At 43.2% G+C, this 25,613-nt stretch overlaps 1 protein-coding gene and 1 long non-coding RNA gene across 2 annotated transcripts in view; both read right to left on the bottom strand.

The window, feature by feature from the left end:
- LOC310840805 overlaps positions 1–1,606 on the bottom strand; it is a 134,217-nt gene extending 132,611 nt beyond the window's left edge. Inside the window, exon 1 of the long non-coding RNA XR_014562154.1 lies at positions 1,421–1,606. This is a non-coding gene — a long non-coding RNA (uncharacterized lncRNA). The remainder of the gene's footprint in view (positions 1–1,420) is intronic.
- A 15,981-nt stretch (positions 1,607–17,587) lies between these two features.
- Positions 17,588–25,430, bottom strand: RRM2 (ribonucleotide reductase regulatory subunit M2). The gene is made up of 10 exons (XM_083730659.1): positions 25,147–25,430; positions 24,580–24,657; positions 23,084–23,242; positions 22,822–22,938; positions 21,671–21,804; positions 21,153–21,247; positions 20,918–21,051; positions 20,090–20,194; positions 19,838–19,951; positions 17,588–18,372 (listed from the first exon to the last, which is right to left on the bottom strand). The coding sequence occupies exons 1-10, from the start codon at positions 25,252–25,254 to the stop codon at positions 18,220–18,222; spliced, it is 1,197 nt and encodes a 398-aa protein (XP_083586785.1). The 5' UTR covers positions 25,255–25,430; the 3' UTR covers positions 17,588–18,219.
- Between the last annotated feature and the right edge of the window lie 183 nt (positions 25,431–25,613).

The following is a 25,613-nucleotide window of genomic DNA, read 5'->3' as shown; positions in this document are numbered from 1 at the left end:
GTGTCTGTTCAGGAATTACACAAAGCATCACAGGGAATCCAGTCCCCCTTCAAGAAGCAACTCTCATTCCTGCAACCAAATCGAGAATTGGTGCTCTAAGTTTTAACTCCACCAGGGATTTGATCTGAACTCTTAGTGGCTTCCCCCTAGGCAAAGCCTCTGCAAATACTGCCTAGTACAGGGGTCTGCAACTTTTAAGACAAAAAGAACCACGTGGACCCGTATCCGAAGAAAAAAAAAACTGGGAGCAGCAAAACTCGTCATTATAAAAATAACTTTTTTGTCACTTTTTTATTATTTCTTTGTTTGACCCCTCAGAATTACTCCTCCTCATAGAAATAAACGTTAAATTAACAAGTTACCTTTTTGTGTGTGTGTGTGTTCTTCACTTCCCTTCAAAACAGTGACCAGCGTACATGCCCCCTTTCAATGCAGTGACCAGCGTACATGCCCCTTAAAATGTAGCGAGCGGGCGGGCAGGTGACGTCAGGACGGTGCATGACTAACGCACGCACTGCCCCCATGCGGCGTCACAGCCAGTACAGCACCCGCCACAGTGCGGAGTGTCGGGACGCACAATGCGCCTCCTCCCCTCGCTAGTATCCGCCCCGGAGCCGCGGCAAAGGTGTAAAAGAGCCACATGCGGCTGCGGAGCCACGGGTTGCAGACCCCTGGCCTAGGACAATGGACATTTCCAAGCCAATACGGCAGCATTTTGTAACAATATATATTAACTACTCTCTTAGGGCCCAGTCTCCGTATTGCTAGGGTGGCACAGAAATGCCTGAAAAATGGCTCCCCCAGTCATTAAGCCCCACGTTGCCATGGTAACGTGGGAAGATCTAGATTGCATTTCATACATCATGGAATTGCATTGAATACGTCATTCCTCCCTACACCAGCTTCAGATTTCGGGTTCTGAAAGCGAACCAGGAATTTAAAGAACTGCTAATGTCCAAGAACAGTGTTCTGATAGAACAAAACCTGTCAACTAATGTACTATAAGTCAGAAAATTGTCAGTTCATCAGAAAGTCTGCAAAAATGGCAAGTGGGGAAATCTGACCGCTGAACAGTCTAGTGCTGTAACAGCTGAGTGGAGTTCCTTGTGGATGCAAACAATCTTATCGTCAAAATGCTTTGCAAACAAGTTTTGAGGAGGGGCTGGTGTATGCGCCGTGTGTCCCTTACCTGGCCTGCCTCACCTGCACACCAGCTCTCCCCTTGGGGTCATCCCTGCTCTCCCCAGCTCCTCTCTTCCCAGGAACATATCTATGTCCCTTAATTTTTTAAAACATCAGCAAAAAGCCCAAGTTTAAAAACACAAGTTAAAATGCAGTTAAAACAATTTAAAGCTTTGTAAACAGGGCAATAATAACAGCAACAGAACCCCTGCCCCCCGCAAAAAACCCTAAACAATACCTCATCCCAATGGTATGTTCAGCCGCCTCAGCTTTTGCAGCTGGAGTCAGTCATGGCCCTGCCCTTCCAGACCAGGTTGAAACATCCTGCAAGCAAGGGAGCAGCCAAGATGATATCTGGCCTGCTTAGGAGCCTCAGCCCTTGTAGCTGGAGTCAGTCAGGCCCCAGCCCTCCCAGGCTAGGTTGGAAAAGTCTGCGAAGAAATGAGAAGGTCTTGCAGGACTCACAGGCAAGAAGATGGTCTCTGAATGAGCAAATATATGCCATTTGGTGTACATGAGGTTTAAAAATATAGAAATAGAAAGTGCCTTTGGCTCATGGATTTCATCTAGGTCTGAACCAAATTAATAACAACTGTTTCTCGGCCATTTTACCCACCCCAAAATTGGGTGTTTTGTTTTGGCAAGATTTTAGATCAGACGACTTAGAGCCCACTATTTTGTTTTTCTTAGAGAATCCTGTCCTGGGGTGCTTTTTTGAAATTTGCATAATTCATAACAATTGTTTCCTTTCCCACTCGTAGTACATACTCTGCAAGATCATTCAAGATTATCCTCCCCTATTCCCGGATATTAGTACAATATATTTTTAAGCAAACTTTCCTTCTACAGTATAGTGTTATGCAGATTTATGAGGGTGGTGTTGTTTTTACAGGGGGGGGAGGAATCTGAAATCGTCAGCTGAGATCTCATTAACTACTAGTAACCCGCTGGAAATTACACAACTAGTAACCCACTAGAAATCAATGGAAAAGTCTCATCTGGCTCTCCAGCACATTTATACTAATGTTGTATAAACCCTTATAAATGCAGCTGTTCTTATATACACAAAATATGCATAAAATATTCCATTTTGTTCACATTTTCACAGTGTGGGCTTTGGTAGCGAACAAGACATATCAATTCCATATAACATGTTTATTGAGCAATCAGGCCTGATTTGTTTGCACAAAGTTTTGTGGGAAGGTTAGACAATGCCAGCTCTGTATTGAGCATCCATTTTGATTCACCTGCAGGAGGGTTATATGACATTGTGTCAAGCATATATTCCACAATCACTTTCCTTATCGCAAAAAGTCCATGGGGTCGCTGGGGTGGGGTTTGCCGGCTGAACCCCACTCTAAAGTAGCAACAGTCTGGAAGCACCCAGGTAAAACAAAACCCTTTACCTGCAGCAACAAGTCAGACATCTGAGGGTAGTATTCTAGATAGAGTTTTCGGAAAAAGGCAAGAGGTCCAATAGAGCAGCCTTGCCCAACCTTCAGCCCCCAGATGTTGTTTGACTACAATTCCCATCATCCCTGACCATTGAGCCATGCTGGCTGGGGTTGATGGGAATTGTAGTCCTAGAACATCTGGGGACCCAAAGTTGGGAAAAGATGCAATAAAGAACCCTCAACCCACCCACAAAACTACATTTCCCAGTTCTATAGTAAGGGAAACAGATCGTTCAGCAAACCTAAACCATTTTCAAAGATTTCAAATTGTATGGGGGGGTAGGGAGGGGATTAGGAAAGGTATAATAAAGCCATTGGGTGGCTGAGACAAAGGACAAGATGGTGCATTCCACTTATAGAAACCAACTAGTCTGGCAGCTGAATCTTACTTCAGTACATTCGTACTTCGGAAGTCAAATGCCTTGTGAACATTTTGGCTCCTGAACACCGCAAACCCAGAAATGACTGTTCCAGTTTGCAATCATTCTTTTGGAACCTGAATGTCTGTTGCGGGTTCTGTGGCCTCAGATTGGTTGCAGGAGGTTCCTGCAACCAATCGGAAGCCGGGCCTTGGTTTCCAAACATTCTGGAAGTCGAACGGACTTCTGGAACGGATTCTGTTCGACTTCTGAGGTACGACTATACTGGCAACCGTGTAGTGTCCTCAGCCACACCAGAGGACTAGTTACAGAATACAGACCCTGTGGAAAGGGCAAATACAGATTTGTTCTCCAACAGTACAGCCAGGGGCTACAGGAGGAGGAGCTAGTTGCACACCCCAACTGCTTCCCAACACTTGCTACCTTAGGTAGTTGCTTTGGTCTGGACTAAGGCGTATTTTTGCCACCATACCGGGAACTGTTGTCTTGAGAAAGTGATCCCTTTGAGAAAGCTCTCCCCCCCCCCCCATAAGCATTTATTCTAAGGGGGAGGGAGGAACCTATCAGTCTGCCTCCTTGAGAAGTTGTTGTGACAGGATTAAAGGATAAAATGGTAGGAAGCAAGAATGGAGCTATCAGAGCAGGCTGTGAAATGCCAATTTTAGTCTTAAATCAATCAGTGAAGACATTTGCGACTGAATGGTGGGAATATAATATTTTTCCATGAGAACCCCGTAGATGCTGGGCAGAGAAAATTCTTGCCGCTAAGCTCTTTCCTTCAGCTTTATTAAATGCCTAGATTTGGTATTCAGTGAAATTCCTGACCTCTGCCCACTGAACAAATTTATGTAGGAATATTAACTGCATTAAAAAACATTCACACAAAGATAATAGTCTGTGACATTTGGATGCTTTTATTGAGGAAGAACATGATTAATATTACTACTCTCCTGCATAGCAGATATTTCAATAATTTGCAGTAAAGATTCACATATTTGGCATATATTCTCAAAGTTTAACTCATGTGAGACTTTCCAAAGAAACTATCAACTCAGCCACCCAAATTAAAAATAAGAGACTGGCTTTTGTTTTTTTTTAAGAAAGGGAGACTGTCTGGAGATGGAGGAATAGGATTCTATAAATACCTCATAAATTTAGATCCCTAGTCTCCCTTGTGAGTAATGGAATTAAAAATGAGTAGATGATCAATAAAGATCAGGCTGCTGTCTCCAAGTTCAAATCCAATTCTGGTTTCACTTGCTGGTGATTTTATATTTATTTATTTCCCAGCTGATGTTGTTTGGGCTTAGTCTGAACTGCTTGATTTGTTCACATTGCAAAACCTTAGCAGCATGCATCATTTCAGAGGCTGTTCAATTGAGGTCATGTCCTCTCTGTGAATTTTATTAATATATATTGACAGATGATGACCTAAAACTCAAAATCTCTTCATCTTTGCTTATTGTATTCTCCTGTTGGATGGATAAGTGATGCTTCAGACGCTGCTTAATTGTTTTGATGGGCTTCTAGAGAAAAGCCGATTTGGTGGATAACTTACGTAGTAGTAAGCAGAGCTGCAAGTTTTCATCAGTCAATCAGTTGAACAACTAAGCCAGCAATTCTCAAACTTTGTATTACAAGAGAACCACCAGTGTGCATCAAGAAACATTATTAAAAAATGAGTCTCATGTGAACCCAAAATGTCCACCCACAGAGGTATCATAGTTTTCTATACAGAAACACAAGAAACATGACAGTAAAATAAAACATATTGAGATATATATCTTGTCCTTATCTTTCAACCTGTACACTTGCTGCAGTTTTCACAAAGGTATTCCCAACCTGCATACAGAGTTTGCATGGTGGATCTACATTTAACCATTCCTGGTCAGATTATGAACTTTCTTAGACATTTGAACTAAGGAGCTATATAGTTTACATTGCCATCAGAGGTTACCTGTGCTGTTTGACTGAACCTTTTATCAATTACAAATCTGCCCCCCTTTTTCCTGTAGTTGATCCAAGACTCATGCTTGTGGCAGTCACAACGGCTGCTTCCTCTTTTCCCCAGCCTAGCAGTATTCTAAGATTTTTTTAATAAAGGGATTGCCTTTTTTTAAAAAAGGTAACATTAACACAGAATAAATGTTCGACTAGTTAAAGATGCCAGGAAACTGGACATCTAAAATCAACCCTCCTCTCAACCTGGTACCTTCCATAGGTTTTGGACTACAACTCCCATCTGCCCTAATCAGCACAAAGGTCATGGGTGATGGGAGTTGTAGTCTACAACATCTGGATGGTATCAAGATCTGTAATCTTATTAGATTAGGGTGAAATCTTCAAAGGCTCCAAGAACTCAAAATCAGAGGCAGATTTTCAGATCTGTCCCACATACATACAAAAATTTGAACAAGTTCAGGTTTTCTCTGTACTTCCCAGAGGCGGATTTAGGGGAGTGTGACCTGTTTGCCCACGCTGGGCACTGAGAGGGTGCCGGAGGAGGCACTGCAACAATAACAAACAATGGAAGATGGGGAAATTTTGGTGTCGTGCAGGGCGCCATTGGATTTTTAAAGCCCAAGATCTGCCACCCATGTTCCAGTGAGAAGGGGGAAAGTGGGAATGCGGAGAGACTAACAGTAGCTAAATTAATTTGAAAACATGGAGTGCTCCATTTGGCAATTTAGCTGTACCCAATCCTTGCTGTTCTGCTTTATGCTGGAAGTGAAATAGCAGCTCTGCTACCAGACATCAAATACTCTAACCAAGTGGACAGGGCCCCATTCCCCAGTTCTAAATGTTGACGTGTGCACTAATTTTCATTGGGTGAGAAAATATCCCCTCATAAATCCCTCCCCACCCTGTGCACTGCAATTTACAGCTAGGGAGAAGAAAAAATGGATATCAAATCAATGATATTTGGAAAGGGAATGGTTAAAATGACAGAGCTGACAAACCAGAAATAAAGAAATGGCTCCAATATGAGCCATTAATGACCAGAATAGCATCCATTTACACCACGGAGAAACTGTGCAGCTATTCCATTTAGTTGTGGGGGGGGGGGGGAATGCATATTTTCTGAGCTCTGAAAATGAAATGGAAGTTGAATAGAGAAAACGAGAGGGTGGCGTTTTCTCTATTCAACTCTATTCAAAACGAGAGGGTGGCTCCAGATATCCCATAAAAGCAGAGTAAATAAAACATAGCTATTCCACATTAATTCCACCAGTGCAGAAGCACCCCCAGTCTCATCAAAACTTCTAGAGTGTCTCTAATATGGGGTAGTAAAGCATCTCATAAAAGTAATTGAAATGTGAGTTGCTATGGTCTGATTATTCCTCAAGCAAGAGAAAGCAACATCACTTTGAATATGTGCGTAAGGATAATTTCCATTTGTTGTCCCATGTGCAGAACTGTATAAGGAGCAGATATTGACAAGCTCCTGTTAATTACTCATTTGCATCTTACTTCCTAATCAGGCTTTTGTCCCGCTGGAATATCTGCCATCATTTAGCGCACGTCAAAACAAGATGGGCACATAGCTTCTCCAAGCAGTTAAATGCTCTTGACACAATAATGCAATTTTTTTATTGTGCTTTAAGCCTTCATTTGCTCAGATCTGTGCTTCCAGGGGACAAAAGCCAGGAGCAACAGTGGGTGACGGCTCTGAGTCAGCTGTATGGTTGAATGGACTCTCTTTGTTCTCCACGCTCCATGAAGGGGAAGGCACTATCACATTATTAAGCTCTACTGTTTCAATTTAGTAGTCCATCACCTTATTTATTTATTATTTAATCATTGTTTAATAAGAGAATTAGGGCACTTCCAGACACCCTGTTTATTGAGCATTCATCCCAATTTCCTTGGAGGGAGATTAGCAGCGACACAGTGGCAAATTCAGACGTGCAGGGTCCCCTTGTGATAGTCACAACACAGCCACACCCCTTCTAAGATTATACTGTAGTCTTATAATTCTACAATAATAATTAAGTGGTCTTCAAACAGCAACTGGACATCTACCTGTTGAACACGTTCCTAGTTCCATTTCCTGCAAAGCCCCGCCAACTATGATTCTATAAGCCAGCATCTGGAGAAACCATTGGCGTCCTTTTACCTTTTTCCTATGGCTCTGTTTTAAGCTGTGTGGCCAGTAACCTGGCAGACTGCTCAAAGCCAGAGTGGAATTTGGTCAGGGAAGAAAAAAAGCTCACCCATCTTCAGTGATGTTGAACAGGCATTGAAAGAAGTGAAAGGCAATGAGCTAATGTAAGGTTTGTTGTTGTTATTGTTGTTCCATTGCATTCCATATATCAGGCACATCCAACTTCCAATAGACTACTCCCACTATAAAAAAAATTGGCAGTGATCTACCCATTGGGATTGGATTGACCAGAGTTGTTGAGCTTTTTGCGGGGGAGGATCAGCAAAAGCAAAAGTTGTTCCATATATCAGAACAATTTCAAATCTGGTACAGATGCCGATGGGGTTAAAGACAGCAGAGGACAACATGGTGGACCGGCTGCGTTCACTGGGCCTCAGTGACAGCTGTGTTGCTGCTGGTTATTGGGGGGCGTGAAGCGGCAGGAAAGTCTTGCCATTTCCCTACTTTTCTTCCAAGGTAGCAGCTGTTGGGCAGCTAGGTGAGCACTGCTACCTCGCCACGCTGTTATTGCATAAATATCTCCACACAAAAGGCTTCCTGAAAAAAAGGAAGATAGAGGCATCACCTGCCTGATATGCTACAGGAAAGAGTTCCAAAGGCTAGGAGCCACCTAAAGGCTTGTTTCCTCTATGGTGTGGAATAGACCTCCTGATGGCATGACCTCTTCAGGAAGGCATAGATGGGGTGATGCTATATTTTAAGGTACCCTGGTCCCACACCCTATAGGGTTCTTGCAGTTGCTTTTTGGAATTGGCAATCTTCACTGCTTCAGCCAGTCTTTGGTGTACATAGACTTCAGCACAGTCCCTATTGGACTTGTAGGAGTCAGGAGTTCTGAATTCAAGGACCTTTAGATTATGACTGTGCATACTTTCCATGCACATGAAGGAAGTGTGCTAGAAATATTTAAGTGCGGAAGAGGGTTCTTCATTGTAGGCTGTATTATTCTAGCTCTGGATTTAAGCTAGATCCCATTTGTGTTGAATGAATTCAGAGGCAGGGAGCAAAAAAACACAACAGAACTCATCAGATATGGCAGAATGGCTGCCATATAAAAGAGGGCAGAGACAAGTTTGCTGCTGCCCTAGAGGGGCAGAACAAGATCTAATGGGCTGAAGTTACTGGAAGTACACTTCACGTGAATGTTTTAATTTACCATTAACACAGCTCGTAGCACGTTCACATATAAACAGCAGAAGACAAGACACAATAGCCTTTTCTTTTCTTTTTCTTTTTTGGATTGCTGTGTAAACAACGAACCCAAACACAGCTGGAATTGCAAAGAAAGCATTTTCAAGTTACAAGGGCACAGCTTCCAGATAGGCCGTGAAGTTCAACACCTCTCTTTCGCTGTAGCTGTTATTAGTTTTACACTCTATATTGGCCCAACGTCAATACTAATTGTCCCTCATGTGAATTGCCAATTATAACAAGGTTGTTCTGTGGATAAATAGTATTATTTAATGGAAAGACAAAAAGCGACTAGTAGACTGTTGTTTCAATTTGCCTGGAACAATGGACTCAACTGCCCTGTATATTCTTGCATGTAGAAGTTCTTTAAACTGTTATTACAGACCACTCAGGAAACACATAGCGTATAAATCAGATGGACCATAAACTTATGGTCCTTCAGATGTTTTTGGACTCTAGTGCCCACCAGCCAGCCAGCCAGCCAGCCAGGCTCTTATCCACATCAGATATTTTATTTAAAAGCTCACAAGGGGGAACCTGTGTGTACCTGTTGCTCCTTCACATGCAAGTGTGCACAGACCTGGCTTTCCCCATTTTTTGCTGGGAATAGGGTTCGCCCCTTTTCAGTGATCAGCATATTCTGCCTGGAATACTCACCTGACCCATTTCATGATTAACACAAGTCTCTCTCTTAGGGTGGATCAATGTGTACTGTTCCCCCATAATCTGCCCATATCTCCATCCCATTTCGGCTGTTCTGCTGGCAGAACAACCCTGCCGACATAATATTCCACTGGCATATTTTTCACAAGTAGCCTATCTTGTATTCCCCTGGCATAGCAGGGTCCCTACTTAATCTTATAGGCCTGCAGTAGGAGGCCAACCTAGGTCCACTAGATCTCCCCATTTGATCCACTATGTGGTTTGGGTGCATTCACTCATCCATCCCGACATATAACATCAGGTGCAGGAGAGGGAAACGATGGCCACAGTGGCACAGTGGTTCATTGTGTCTGCTGTTAACTAGAAGGTTGGTGGTTCGAGCCCACACAGGGATGGCTGTGAGCATGATTCCTGCATTGCAGGGGGTTGAACTAAATGACCCTTGTGGTCCCTTCCAAATCTACAATTCTATGAAAGTGACCCGTAGAGGGTTGGCCATTTCTCAAACCGGTCCTCCAATATGATCCACTGTCCCACTTCTGCTAAAAGGCCCTCAGTCAGTAGATATTGAGTATAGGATTATGTCCGAAATTGCTGCTTATAACCAGCTTCAAAACCTCTTTAAGTAGGTGTGTGTGTGTGTGTGTGTGTGTGTGTGTGTGTGTGTTGTGTGGTGTTGTGTTTTAAATGTGATTTATGGAAATACTTTCAGAATACGCTTACTTTTTTGTAAATCTCAAAATCTCATTCCAGTTGTAGCATTAAAAATTTAGTCTGTTTCAATTTGACCTCATCCTGGCTGTCGTATAATGCGGCCCAGTATTTGTGTTAGAATGCAATTATACAGCACTGCAAGAGATGGCCTATCATTATTCAACACAGGATATTAAAATTATACTGCAGACAGGCTCTGGTACCCTGTCCAAAAGGATTGCTTCCCTTAAAAAAAAAAAAAGACTGCATAAAATATTATTTCATTTGCTTGCTTGTTGCTGCACATTTTGCCCATGAATATCTGCAAGCCATAAAGGCAGATCCTTTTGAGCTCAGTGGTTGTCCAACCACAGGGTGGCCCCTCTGCTCTGGGAAAGATAGGAAAGGACAAAATCGACCTCAAAAGCAAGACAGGGAGGCGCTTCCATTTCCTGGTATCTCTTTCTCTCTGTTGCTTCCTGCTTTCCAGGGAGGGTGGGGGTTACTAAAGTTTGGTGTCATTGTTTACACAAACAAACTATATGTTATGTGTTGAAGTTCTCACCCTGGGCCAGCAGGGGGTATTGTAGATAGTTTTCACTCAGGTCCACATATGCAAATAAGGGATTGAAAGTGACGTTTAGTGATTGCATAGCTACAGAAAGTTGCTACTGTTGTGTTGTAGTGGAGCTCTATATAAGCAGGCTGGCTGAACCTTTCAGTTCAGTTCTGTTCTGGCCTGTGAATAAACAAGAGCTGTTTGAAGAATCGCTGTGTCCTCTGATATGTTCACCCACAACTTAACACGATATGAGCTTATCATTTGGGGTTTTTAAAAAACATAGCAGGGGGAGGGAGGAGTTGTGCTATTAAAAGCTTTAAGTAAATTTTACTAGGAGCACATTCACACAAATACGAGAACATGCATATACGGTTAGATTTTTTAAAAGCATTAAATGATTTATAAATGTCTATATCTACACGCACACAAATATAGTACATCACCATAAGCATAACTCCCCAAACAGAGTAAAAGAAATAATCAGGATCACCATGCTGCCCTCTGGTGACAAATGCTTGCACCACACATCTTAATTCAAGACCTGCAATTCTACGTAATGGCGTGTGTTGAATGAATTAAAAACAGAGACCCTGAAGCTAACCTGCACTATACATGGTAGACTAAAGCCGTTTGAGGTTTCAGATTTCAAGGTGCTCTGCCAGTAGCACTGTAAAACATGTCTTCCATTCAACATTCATCTTTAAAAAACACAGACAACTATGTATATAATTCAAGATTATGAGCACTGGGGGTGGAAACCAGAAATGCATTCCCTCAGCAGGAGGATCACCTACTCCTTTGTCAAAGGAAATAGGCATTGTTTTCTAAATGTGTAGAATACATTCTTTCTAATAACCCAGCAGCCTCTGCAACACAACACATTGCAAGATTATAAGATAGCTCATGCTACTTTATCCACACCCTCCAACATTTCTCTGATGAAAATAGGGACATCTGCTCCATAGTAATAACAATGATAACGATAATTTTATCATTTATATCCCACCCATCTGACTGGGTAGCCTCAACCGTGCTAGGCAGCTTCCAACGTATATAAAAATATAGTAAAAAATTGAACATTAAGAAAACACTTCCCTATACAGGGTGTCTTCTAAAGGTTGTATCGTTACTTCTCTCCTTAGCTCAGGGCTCGCATAAATCCATACCCTCCATCATTTATCTGATGCAAATAGCGACATCCTAAGGAAAAGCGGGACATTCCAGAATCAAGTAAAAAACTGGGACGGTTTCTATAAATCTGTGACAAAGTATGCACTTTTGTAAACCAATAAAAATAAATTAAAAACAAAAACACCCTTCCATATGCAGGTGAAACATGCTGCAGAACCAGAGGAGAGCTCACAAGAGTTTGGATACACAGGAACTCCAAAGAAAGCCTCCCAAACCTTTAACAATTTATTAAAGAAGGGTACAAACTTACAGCAAAGGTCCAATGGCTCCTGGCTCACTCCTGCTCACAATATTCCATGAGACAGACTCCACAGCAAGAAGAAAGCTTGTTCACACCTAACTAAAGATACATACAAGCTTTATAGGGCCAGGCAGGCTACATCACAAGGGAACACAGGTGGCTGGTATTAACCATTACCTCCCCCTTCAGCTACACATCAAAGCACGTGAAACACATGGACTCAACGCTACAGCTGCTACCAATTAGGCAGGGATCTTGACATTAATATGCTGCTTCCAGACCAGCAAGCCTTTTGAGGTCAACACAAGAGGCATTCAGGTGTCAGATAGTTGTTTATTTCCTTGACATCTGACAGGAGGGTGTGCCCACAGGATGGGCGCCACTACCGAGAAGGCCCTCTGCCTGGTTCCCTGTAACCTCACTTCTCTCAGTGAGGGAACCGCCAGAAGGCCCTTGTAGCTGGACGATGGGGGTGGAAACGCTCCCTCACGTCAGGTGCGACACTACCAAAAAAAAAAAGTGATGTAACATGAGGGAAGAGTTAAGCAGGTAGTCTGGTTGTAAGCTTTCCTGATTGAGAGAAGTGGCTGGTATTAAAATGATTGCATTGCCAAGGTTTGGTTTGTACAGTCGTACCTTGGACCCCAAACGGCTTGCTATTCGGACGTTTTGGCTCCCGAACGCCGCAAACCTGGAAGTTGAGTGTTCCAGCTTGCGAACATTCTTTGGAACCTGAACATCCGACAGAGTTTCCTGCAGCCAATCGGAAGCCGCGCTTCGGTTTACGAATGTTTTGGAAGTCAAACAAATGGAACGGATTCCATTCGACTTCCGAGGTACAACTGTACTGGTAAATGTTTGTATGTCGGTGTCTACTCTTGGTGGGCATGCCATGAAGGGTATTCCTACTGTCTGCGCAGGGGAAAGCCACACCTACAAAGTGAGACTTGCTTTACTCCGGTTGCAGAGGTGCTGGGGGGCAGGTTTAGCTGGAAGAGGTGGGCCAAGGGACCACCTCCACCCAGTCCAAAAAGCCCCAGCAGGGGCAGCAGAGAACTAGGATTGCTTTGCCCATTTGCTTAGAGTAGGCCCATTGAAATCAATGGGACTTGGGTTACTCATGTTTGCGCCTCATTTGTTGCATGGCTAAGTCTGGATCCAACGCAATGCATTTTTACAGGTAGTACCATGGCAAACATAGCCTTAGGCAATGCTCTGCTGGCATAGAAGGAATCTTGCCTGTACTATATACAGTTATACAGAATCTATCACTGTGGAGATACATGGATGGTATCTACACACTTGTTAAAATGCTTAAAAAAATATATATTTTTTGAAAAATACATTGAAGTTGCCATAGCTCACTGTCGCCATCTAATGTCACACTTGTATATTGCACTTTGCAACACACTTAAAATGTTTCATTTGCAGCTGTATAGCGGAGTCCATGCAGCGTTTGGAACAGCTAGGTCAATCTAATGCAGACTTCCTCAGACCCGGCCCTCCATACTACAGTTCCCATCATCCCTGACCACTGGTCCTGCTAACTAGGGATCATGGGAGTTGTAGGCCAAAAACATCTGGAGGGCCAAGTTAGAGGAAGCCTGATCTAATGCATATCTAAATCAGATACAAAATGTGTAAAGATTAAAAACCTACCCTAGAAATGGAACACGACTTGCCTACGCATCATGCAAGAAGTTTTCATTTTGACAAGGGAAAGCATTTATATAAAGATTATATTTTTTAAAAAAATATTGTTAGGCAGGTGCTTCAATGCTTGCCAGCTCCACTAGTACACGAAAAAGAATCTCAGTGACCTGCTATACAACATTACTGTTTTGGAAAGGTACCCATAGCTGTGATTTAGTGCAAATGGAATTCTGACACAAGTCTACACTGATTATAGCAGCTGCGGCAGCAGCATAAGGAAGGAAAGCTTTTCCCTGTGCAAATCAAACAGGGAAATTGTTAAGATTTCAGATAAACCTGTGGTTTTCCTTGATGCACACAATGTGCCGCGGTTCTTTCCCCCCTTTTAGTAGAGGTCTGCTGGGTATCATAATGGAGATTTCTGCCATTTGACTCTTTGCCATCTGATTGTTGTGGGGGGGGATCAAACATAAACCCATCTCTTAGAAATTGCACATTTCTGAGAGTGGCTACTCTAGATGGTATCTTTGGCATTGCATTTCCTCAGCCACCTACATGGAGGAATCCTCTCTTGGTTGGCAAATTTAATATACTACAGTTACACATTTATGTACCCCTCCCTATGCGGGAAGAATGGGCAACAAAAATAACCCCAAGCCTTAAAAAAAAACTTGGGTAAGATTCTTCATCAGGCCTTGCCTACTGATGTGGTTGAGAGATATACAGTGGTACCTTGGGTTATATACGCTTCAGGTTATAGACTCCACTAACCCAGAAATATTACCTCGGGTTAAGAACTTTGCTTCAGGATGAGAACAGAAATTGTGCAGTAGCAGCGCGGTAGCAGCGGGAGGGCCCCATTAGCTAAAGTGGTGCTTCAGGTTAAGAACTGTTTCAAGTTTAGAACAGACCGCCAGAACAAATTACGTAAATTCTTAACCCGAGGTACCACTGTAGTTTGATAATCCAATCAGCCCAAGCCACCATGACCAAGAGTTTTGAGTCCAGCAACATGTGGGGAGCCAGATGTTAGCCATAACTGAGCTAAGAGGATGTATTATTACAGTACAATCAGCTTCTTAAGCCTGGAGTATTTGTAGAACTGGAGTTGAAGGCTTGATAAAGAACTGAATCTGAATTCCTTTGAACCAGTGTTTAATCTTCTATGTAGTTTGTGGCTTTCAATATATTGGTGGTGAATTAGAAGCTGATTCTCTCAAGCCTCACTCGTTCTCCTTTATACACAGACCACCTCTGTAGATGTCCTATGGGAACAAGGGTGACAACCATCACCAGGTTTGTGTAGGTCCTCCACCAGGCTATGGGGCGGCCCTAGCCCCCCACTCTCGTGTTCCAGAAGTCTACTGGCTGAGGAAGGCTGGCTAGGAACTACTTCCCTACCAACAGCCTGTGTCATCCATAGTGCTGCTCAGCTTAGCTAGGTAGACTGGATGCAAAGTATAACTGACTTCAATAACTTTGTAGAAGAGGGACAATGTTTCAGCAGATGAAGCTTGTCCTTCAACAGCAAGTAGACCCTCTTCTGCTTTTCCCATCTTATCTGGTCTCCCTGCTAGGAACACAGCTCATATCAGGAAATGTTAAGCCAGCAGCACACACTCAGCCTCATTCAGCGACAGCAACGGGGAATCACTGCAATATGTAAAATAATTGCCAGCTAAGTTTCGCCCCATGGACCCAGATATGTGTGCAAGGTCAGGAACTACTTGCATTTACGAGGAAAAAAACTGAGCGCCAGTCAGATTTTGGCCATATATTTGGTTACAAGTTTCCATTTTTGATGCCCAGTTTAGGCAACTGGTATAGTTCAGGCTGCATGCTTTATGTAGAAACCTACAAACTTCTGAACCTTCCTTTGTTCTCAGCTACATGCCTGCTACTCCAGAAGAGATTAAGAGGATTAAATAAAATTTCCCCAAAGGTATTGTTTCTCTGGGGGTATCTAACAAGCACCTCAGTGTAGTTCCTGCTGTTAAGACATAATTGCCCCCTTTCAGACTGGCAACAGTAGCTCATAACACTAGAGAAACCTTAATACCAAAACCATCTCGCTGGCATTTTCTCTACCTTCTAAGGATTTTCAATAAATGAAAAGCCCTCTTTGCTTCTGGCACAAAGTTATACCGTGTACAACATGCAATAGAAGATGAGAGCCAGTAATTGGCAAAGACTGCAAGGACATTTAGTCAAGCCATGATTATGAATATGTGGAGAATAAAATGAACTGATTCTGATCCTAGGAAGTATAGTGGTACCTCGGGTTAAGAACTTAATTCGTTCTGGAGGTCTGTTCTTAACCTGAAGCACCACTCTAGCTAATGGGGCCTCCTGCTGCCGCTGCTGCATTTCTGTTCTCATCCTGAAGCAAAGTTCTTAACCCGAGGTACTACCGGTATTTTCTGGGTTAGCGGAGTCTGTAACCTGAAGCGTCTGTAACCCGAGGTACCACTGTAAAAGGACACCCAGGCTTACCAATACTTTGAAGGGCAGAGAAATAGCAAGGAGAAATATCAAGGAGTCTAATTGATAGAGTAGAATTTACTCCAATGGGACTTGTAAATCATAAAGAACATTCGAATGTACACAAGGCAGCTTAATGTCACAATCCAAAGTATTCCCTTCTGGTTATAAGAGGGGCTTCCAATTCAGTGCATTTGGATTGCCGCTTTAAATTAAAATCAGAGCCAGTTCGCTTTAGCCTTGGCAGGATGCATGGCAAGACCTAGCTCTAGATTCAGAGAAAGTGACAGTAGGCAGTGTCCTCTGTTTGTAGCCATGCAAATTTAGAATACCCAATTCTGTGCAACTATGGTGGCCATAATCTAACCCAGGGATAGGAAGACGATGGCACTTCAGTTGTTGTTGGCTGCCACACCCATAATCTCTGGCCATTGGCCGTGCTGGCACACTGAAATCTAATATACGAATGCCCCCTTTGGTATTCCATTGGCTGCTACTTGTGGCAAGAGTTCCATTAAGCCAGCAGTTTATAATAAAGAGCACTTTTTATTCACAATATTTATATGCTTACGGTTTGAGGAAAATGCGTTAAGAAGCTCTCATCTCCCAAGTTGCAGAGATGTTTGTCAACGGGCTGACAAAGACCTGTCTGTAGGTTTTGACATCTCTCCCATCTTGTGATACTTCTTCCCACATTTTCAGGAGTTAAGGCTTAACATTAGCATGTAGAAAAACCAGCTGGCTTACAGCTAAACATGTATTTCTGCAGTCACTGTGAACAGCAGTGATTGATGCACATAGGACCCACTCACCTGGTGACAGTACGGGCAAGCTCCTCCCCATAGCTACTCTCCATCAGACTAGTGCAGAGACCCTACATACATGCAGAGCACATGGAGTTTATTGGCAGTCTTCATTTTGTGCCCAATGTATTACTCCTCCCACAATATCTGAAACACCTACTGAAGTCATTTTTTGTTGTTTAGGAAGGCTTCCCCCGAGGTATAACCCAGACATTTATGGAATATCAGCTTTATATGAGGATACAGTGGTACCTCGGGTTAAGTACTTAATTCGTTCCGGAGGTCCGTACTTAACCTGAATCTGTTCTTAACCTGAAGCACCACTGTAGCTAATGGGGCCTCCTGCTGCTGCCACGCCGCCGGAGCAAGATTTCTGTTCTCATGCTGAAGCAAAGTTCTTAACCTGAAGCACTATTTCTGGGTTAGCAGAGTCTGTAACCTGAAGCGTATGTAACCCAAGGTACCACTGTATTGTTCCGTTCTTAGTGCATACAGATGGTTTGTTTTTATTTCACTGGATTCATAAGGTTTTTAGTGTTTCATCGCTTTTAGACTTGTACACCACTTCGATGGCTTTATGTTGTGAAGCAACCTGCATAAGTCTGTATAATAAAGCTTTTCCCCTTCAATAAAGCAAACTCCATTTACTTATCTGCCCACTCTTCCCCCCGCCTTTTCATATTCATATGTTCATATTCAGCCATTCACACACATCCAGGTCATTGCCAGAAATACCTCACACACACACACACACACACACACAAATGGTAAGGAAGTGTAGCCCTTTAGTTATATCCCAAAACACTGGTCATTCAGAACAAGGCTAGAAGCAATTGTGGCTCAACCAAGCAGGTTTTAAAAGGCCAGCAAGGAAAGCTGGGAGTGGAAGAGAGAAAAAGGTGCACATTCAGAAGGCAACTCAACAGCATTTGATCCAGTAGTTTGAAAACTGGAGCTTTATTCAAGTTTTTACTTCTATACAAAGTCTACTTTTATCGGAAGCCATACACATCCAAGAGATTTTCATTTCAGCACTTCGGGTATTTAATTTACATGCAAATAAATCAGAGAAATGTAGATGAAAAGCAGTCTAAAAAGAGTTCATTCTAAACTCCCATGTTACCACAGCCTTTTCAAGGAATTGTAGGACAGACCTTTATTATTAAAGTGCCATATTTATGTACAAATTATTAAAATAGTAAATAAAGACTTAAAACCTGCTAAGAGGCAATGTGGTTATGTAGCTTCTGCAGCTTGTCTACAGCCCATAAGAGGCCATGAAACTGCCATTTTCTATACAGCACCCCGTATAACTTGCTTTTCTGTGGAGGAACTACTGGTGACCTATGACCAGATAACGGAACAGACTAGCAAGCACCGATATTTCTGATAATCAAGCGACCCATGTATTGTACAAATACATTTATCAGCACCAGAAACAAACAAAATTCCCAAACTTTTCTAAAGTACCACCACACATTATAAGAGCAAGGATTTTGAGGACAACTGGACAGACTGCTAGCTATTTCAAGCAAACCCCAAAACAGTCTTGGGTTCAATTTAGAAGTCTGCATCCAGAGTGAAAGAGTTGTCTGTAGGTTTCGACATCACCCCCATCCTCTGATATTCTCCCACACGCTTTTCAAAGAAGTTAGTTTTACCCTCCAGTGAGATATTCTCCATGAAGTCAAATGGATTCTCAGCTTGGAATATCTGAAGACAAATAAAATTGACAGCTTATGGGTCTTATCTAGGATACACAATCTGACAGGCAATGCTGAACATCATACAAGTAACCTTGTTAACATCTAGTCCCAAACAACCTACCATATTTACTTGAACCTAATGCTCATCTTTTTTTGGCCAAATTACGTTGCAAAAATTGAGGTGCGCATTAGACTTGATGGCACATTTACATTCGCCAGCAAATACTTTTTTGTTTGTTTGTTTCAAGGTTCTGAAAATTGAGGTGTGCATTGGTTTGATGGTGCATTTGACTCAAGTAAATACAGTACTTTTACACCTCTTTTCTCCTGGTCCATAGCATCCTGGTTTCTATTCATTCCGTACTATCTTTAGATCCCACAGCTTGTATCTGTAAGTCTCCCACCTGAATTCCAGTTCTATAAAATTAAATTTCTTGAGACCCATCTGCTCTCTCTCTCCTGCTTTCCCTGACGGAAGTATCCATTTTTTATTTGCCTGTATCTTACCCTGAATGGTAAGGGATGCGGGTGGTGCTGTGCCGCAGGTGGCACAGAGCCTAGGACTTGCCGATCAGAAGGTCGGCGGTTCGAATCCCCGCGACGGGGTGAACTCCCGTTGCTCGGTCCCTGCTCCTGCCCACCCACCTTGAAAGCACATCAAAGTGCAAGTAGATAAATAGGTACTGCTCTGGCGGGAAGGTAAACAGCGTTTCCATGCGCTGCTCTGGTTTGCCAGAAGCGGCTTAGTCATGCTGGCCACATGACCTGAAAGCTGTACGCCGGCTCCCTCGGCCAGTAAAGTGAGATGAGCGCTGCAACCCGTCGGTCACGACTGGACCTAATGGTCAGGGGTCCCTTTACCCTGAATGGTACATGTTCATGTATAACCTGCCTATTAATTACTGAGCAGAGCAAGGCAAGACCATCGTCCACCATTGCTTAACTGGCTAATGTCTTGTGGATCACCTATGACCTGCAGATTACTGGAATCACTGCAAGAAGTTCTGGACCAAGTGGAGTTTTGTTTTTGTTTGATTCAACAAGTGCAAATTTATGCCTTAACCATTTAGGGACACCCTCTCTACCAGTATAAACCCTTGCATTGTAAATATAAAAAGAATCAATAGACCAAGGGCCTCTAGAAAAATTAAGCAAGACTATGCAAGCATAACAGTGAGTCACTGCAAAAAGAACCCAGCAGATTTAGCATTAAGAACATGAAATCCACAAGTCACAGATGGAAGGTTCAGTTATATGTAAAAGGGAACATCCCTTGAAAATGATAATCAAAACGACTTATGTACAAAAAAGCATTATAATGCATGTTCACCTTGAGTGCATTTTGGCAGAATATAAATTGAATAAACTGCACCTCTGAATTAGTCTGTTTCCTAATCACAAATTTCCACTAACGAGCCAGAGAGCAGTTGCTTAATGTTCATCCCTTAAGAGGCAAAGAGCACAGAACTTACCTTGTTAAAACCTAGTTCCAGTATCAGTCTGTCTGCTACGAATTCAATATACTGCTTCATTAAAGTGCAATTCATGCCAATTAGCTTTACAGGCAGTGCTTCCGTCAAGAATTCCTGCATTTAAGTGAACAAGTATGTAAGTATGCAAATCCTACACCATCTAGACAATTTAACGCCCTGCTAACTTTTAAGCTTTCCATACCCTTTTTCTGCAGGCACTTTTTGCCACCACCAGAAAGACTTGCCAATTACCTGTTCTATCCTGACAGCATTAGTGATGATCTCTTTCACTCTCTCCTCAGATGGTTTGTGTACCAAGTGCTTGAACATTAGGCAAGCAAAATCGCAGTGCAAGCCCTGGGAAAAAAAATAATTGGGATATTTCAGAGAACTGCTGGGGGGTGGGGGTGGGGATGCAGTTTTCCTCTGTATCATCAGCAAACCTGAAAAGCCTGAAACAGTAGAGTGGCTGTAACAAGTAATAAGATTTCTGCATAGGTTCCATATGAACAATACTTTGGGCGATCTTCAGTTTTCCATGGCTGCCAGCAATGCAAATTCAATTCATTTTCATTCCCAATGAGCTTTCCTCTCAAACATTCCTCCATCTAGCAGAATTAACCTTTAGGTGGAAGTTATGTGCTCAAGTCATCAATAATAATTAGATACTGTGAAACATTTAAATGAATTTCCTGGGGAGGGGGGTTCCAGAAAGAACAGGTAAACAGTGCCCTGGGGCTATAGAGTTGAAGGGTTAACATCCCAGCTTTTGCCATACCAGGGGTCCAAGGGCTACTGGAAAGACTCCCAGGAAGAACACCCTAGCAAGGGGGAGAACCCCCCCCTCCCCCGGTTCTGTCCATCAGCCAAAGAAGGAGCAGCTGCAGGGAGCTTTCTTCCCTCTCTGCCTGCCATACAGAAAACATTTAAGAATTCTTAAACTAATAACTAGTTGCCACATTTGCTTTCGTTTTCCTCCTCCCTCCCAATCCCTTTTCCTTTTGTGTTATGCCTTTTAAGCATCTGACAGAGCAGGAACAAAATAGTTTGATTAGCTAAATGGGAAGTGCGAAGCCTTACCTCGTCTCTGCTGATCAGTTCATTAGAGAAAGTGAGCCCAGGCATCAACCCTCTTTTCTTCAGCCAAAATATAGATGCAAAAGAGCCAGAGAAGAATATGCCTTCCACCGCAGCAAAGGCTACAACTCGTTCTCCTGTTGGGAGAAGAGCCCGTTGTTGATTTGGGTGATGAGACTTGTCAAATGCTGGAAAAAGGACAGATGTGCCAAAAAGCAGAACCAAGTGCAACACTCACCGTATGCTGCCTGTTTGTCCCCAATCCAGCGCATGGCCCAATCGGCTTTCTTTTTAACACAAGGCAAGGTTTCAACTGCATTGAACAGAAATTCCCTAAAATGATACAATAACACAGCTAAGAGTACAATTTGTTGTAATGAGAGATTTGAATCCCACCCTCCCTTAGGCTGAAAAATGAAGAGACCAGAAATTAGCAAGGATTAGAACCCAGGAATTAGAGAAAGCAGCCTAACTAAAAGAAATCAAGACAAATTATACAGCTAAAGCTCATGCTCTTTCAGTCTCTATTGCAGTGAAAAATACAAGAACGTTGAATAGGTAGGACTTTTTTTTGCACGTTTTGTAAGAGAATCAAGTGTCCTTCTACAATGCTAGTAAGTTAAAAAAGCATGAAATTTAAAAAAAAATGACCTAGACTTTGAAGCATTTCAGTATTTAAAATATTTATGCATATTCATTTATTTATTTTAAAATCACTATAGAATAAGAAAATATTTGTCTCAAAACAGCACTAACCTCTCTTTGGGGTCTTTGATATAAGTATCAATAAGTAAACTATACATTTCTGAATGGATGTTTTCCATGGCAATCTGGAAGCCGTAGAAACAGCGAGCTTCTGTGACCTGCACTTCTTGGCTGAATCGCTCCACCTAGAGGACATAACATACCATTTAAGTTATAAATGTTACTTCTTTTGGAAAAGTAAAGCCAACAAAACAACAACAACAAAAACTTCACCAGCAAAATGGCAAGGTATATCTGACAGCTGCCAGATTATGCAGCAGCATATTGGTCAAGTAATGAGATAGCATGATTCAAAAACATCTCTGCAAGTGGAATATTACAGTGGGGGGGGGGGGGGGGAGAAGCGCCCAGATAGGATATAAGGTAATTTAACTTTTTTTGGAATGGAAATTTAGGGTGTTAACTTGTCTTAAGATTTTTCAAGATCTAATTGAGGTATTAGGAGTAGCAGGAAACTATTTTCACCCAAGCTTTCAAAACAGCAAAAACTCATATCACCCAAATTCTGACCTACTGAAAGGCAATTGTTGTACCCTTGTTGAAAAATAAAAAAGGAGGACACTAAAACCTATTGTTTGACTTGGGTTTTCAATACTCTTTTCATAACTCTTTCTCTTTGGGCAAGAGGAAACCTGGGACTCAGCTACATTAGTGAAAGAAACAATGATTTGAATGCGTTATAAATGTGCAACACCAGATGGCTCCAGAGAGCAAAGAATTTTTCAACACAATTTTCCATAGTGGTTTTGTTATAACGATCTAATTTCTGACTTATTTATAGTGGGTTTTTCCTGTGTGTAGATTCACCCCGATAGCCATGCCACCCTCAAGTTCTGAAACATGGAATATGAAAAGCCATGGGATACACATTTATGAACTGAATATTCCATTTGCCTAATGAAGACTTGAGAAGCTCAAAAAGCTTTCACATCTTTAAACTTTCTCCCGGCACGGAGCTGCCCGGCATATTAGGCAACTGGGCTTATAAAACAAATCCCCAAATTGCAGCTGCCAATTTGAGGGATTGTCTAATACGCCCAGTCGCCTAATACGCCGGAATCTACGGTAGCTTGGATAGGAGGAAACATGAAGGTGGTACTTTTAAGTTACTATGGAACCCAGAAGTTATTCTGCATACTTACCAAATTTTCATTGACAATGCCATCACTTGCAGCAAAGAACGCCAAGATGTGTGAAATGAAATATTTCTCTTCAGGCTTCAAGGATTCCCAGTGCCGGAGATCTTTGGAGAGGTCCACCTAAATGTACAAAGCAGCCAATGAAAATGCAGCAATGTTAAGGGAGAATGTGAAATATGCCTATATGGCTGCAATGCACCTCTGTCTGCTATCATGCCTGCATCCACTCAAACCTAGAAAGAAGGAAGGAACACAAGCCTCTCACCTCTTCAGCCGTCCAAAAGGATGCTTCTGCTTTCTTGTACATTTGCCAAATGTCATGGTACTGAATGGGAAAGATGACGAACCGGTTGGGATTCTCCCGAAGCAGAGGTTCATCTTGTACACTGTTTGAAGGCAGCTGTGTCACTCCTTTGGGTGCATCCTAAAGTCACAAATGTAATATATCAACCCGTTCCTCGAATACATGAACGCAAGCACCAAATCTCTTTTTTCTGGAAATGAAAAAGGAGTAGGGTTCTACACAAAAATGCTGACTTAGCACATGGGCTGGGTAAGTGATGGAAAGCTTAAAACCATTGTCAGATGTCAAGGAAATAAACATCTATTTGGCTTTTAGAAGATATCTGGAGGCAGCCCTGTTTTAAATGGGAAGTTTTTAATGTTTTATCATGCTTCTAATATTCTGTTGGGAGCTGTCCAGAGTGGCTGGGGCAACCCAGTCAGATGGGCAGCATGCAAATAAATAATAATAATAATAATAATAATAAGCAGGCAATTGGCTTAAAAATGAATTAAGGAAATAAGACTGAATTAAAACTATGACAAGGGAGCTATGGAGTGGAACTTGAATTACATCAGGAACTTTAGTTATGAGGCAAAATGTATAACACAAGTATGGGCAGGATTATTACCAAGGAGGGAGACACAAGGAAAGAGACGTTTGACTTAAACCCAGGTAGAATTTTGACAAAAAATTAGAAACAAAAGGAATGGGCAAAGCAGATGGGATGGAGGTAAAACAGGCTAGACTTAAGAGTGAAAATTAATTGGGCAGCCAATATATAATCGTAATTTGGATGCCCTTATACATTGTGAGTCTCTCTTGGAGACTTAAGAACCTAAAGGACATACCCACCCATACTGGCATTCTGTCCATGCTTAAAGCCAAGCTCATTCAGCCATGCTTTCCCCTAAACTTGATCTTGATCCAACCTTTAAAATTCCCTTTTCAATTATTCTTTACAGCGGGCTTGTTTTAGTGAATGTTTTATACAGAAGTGCTTCTGACAGAATTGCTTTCTTTGCTGTGTGCTTTAATCACGCATTCGTTTTACGTTTATGAACCACTAGAAACAGTCACAGAAGGCAAGCAGTTAAACCTAATTAATAATGTCAAGAAAGTAGAAAGACAGAGAATCTAAGCCTTAAAGCTGAAAGCTGGGCAGAGGACTTCACCTAGGAGAAAATGTCGGTTATAGCAACCCAGAGGCTAATGCTTCAACCCCCGCCCCACCCTTTCCTGGGGGCGGTCGGGGCTTCCTGCTCCTTTGTATAATCCGAGCATTTGGCGCCAAATGCTCAGCCGGGGAGGCTAAGCAGCGCCCCCTTCAACTCGTATGACGGCAGGAACAGAAGCCTCCTCGCCACAAAACGACCCCCGAGATCAAGCGCGCGCGCCCCCCATTTTAACACCTCCCCCCATAAATGGCTCCCCCTCCCCCACCAAGTCCCCTTTCCTCCTCCCAAGATGGGACTCACCGCCTCAAGGCCGGGTTCTTGAAATATCTTCCGCGCCGTTTTGGACGCCAGGACCCGGGTAGCGCTGAGCGACGGAGGCTGCAGGACCCCAAGAAGAGGGACACAAAAGACCGATTAAAACCGCGCGCTTTTTAGCGTGCGAAGGCAGAACAGAGGGAGGTCGCTTTTCCTTTTTAAGGAAGTAAAGGAAGCGCCAAAACGAAGAAGACCTCCAAGTCTTCTGCCATCTGTCAGGGGTGATCTAGTTGAGATTCCTGCACAGTAGGGGGTTGGGCTACATGACCCGGGGGGGGGATCCCTTCCAACTCTACAATTCTGGTTCAGTGGGGGGGGGCTCGGTTTTGACGACTCGCCATGGACTTTTATGCTGCAAGGCAGCTCCGAGGACTAATTAAGGGGCATAAGGATAACGAGGGGGATCGACTCCCCCTCCCCCACCCCACCCCCCAAAAAGGCCTTGGGCGCATTAATCAAGTTAAGGGAAGGCGCTTGGACTGCGCGGGAAGGAAATTAAGCCCTTCTTCCCCAGCCCGCCGACGGGCTCCCCGTTCCCCCTTCTCAACCCACCGTGTTCTCCTTGTCCTTCAGCGCCAAATCCTTCAGCGGCGGCAGTCGCGAATTGAGGCGCTGCTGCTCGTTGCGAGCCGAGAGCGGGCTGCGGGCGGAGGAGATCATGGCCGGTGGCGGGCGAGAGAGAAAAGCGAGCGAGGCGAAGAGCGAGGCGGCGGCGGCAGGAATCCTTCGCGACGCTGAGTGCGGATGGCAGTGGGAAGGAGGCGCCGGCCCGCTTGCTGCTTTATATGCGCTTCGAACTTGGCGCCAGAACGCCCGGCCGCCCAATCACAGGACGGAACCCTCTCCCCCCACTCCACCCTCCACCCGGCGCCTGCCATCGAATTAAACTGCGGCCAAGAAACCGCGGGAAGCTGCGGCGACGTTCCGCCCACTCTGCCCTTCCATTGGCTGAGCGTTCCGGCAACAAAGAGCTGCCGAACGCGGGAACCAGTAGCGATGCCGCTCCTTTTCCTCCGCCC

This window comes from Podarcis gaigeae, assembly GCF_964106915.1.
Source record: "Podarcis gaigeae genome assembly, chromosome: 3".
NCBI lineage: Eukaryota > Metazoa > Chordata > Lepidosauria > Squamata > Lacertidae > Podarcis > Podarcis gaigeae.
Note: the sequence above shows the minus strand (reverse complement) of the source record. Positions and strands in the feature narration are given on the sequence as shown.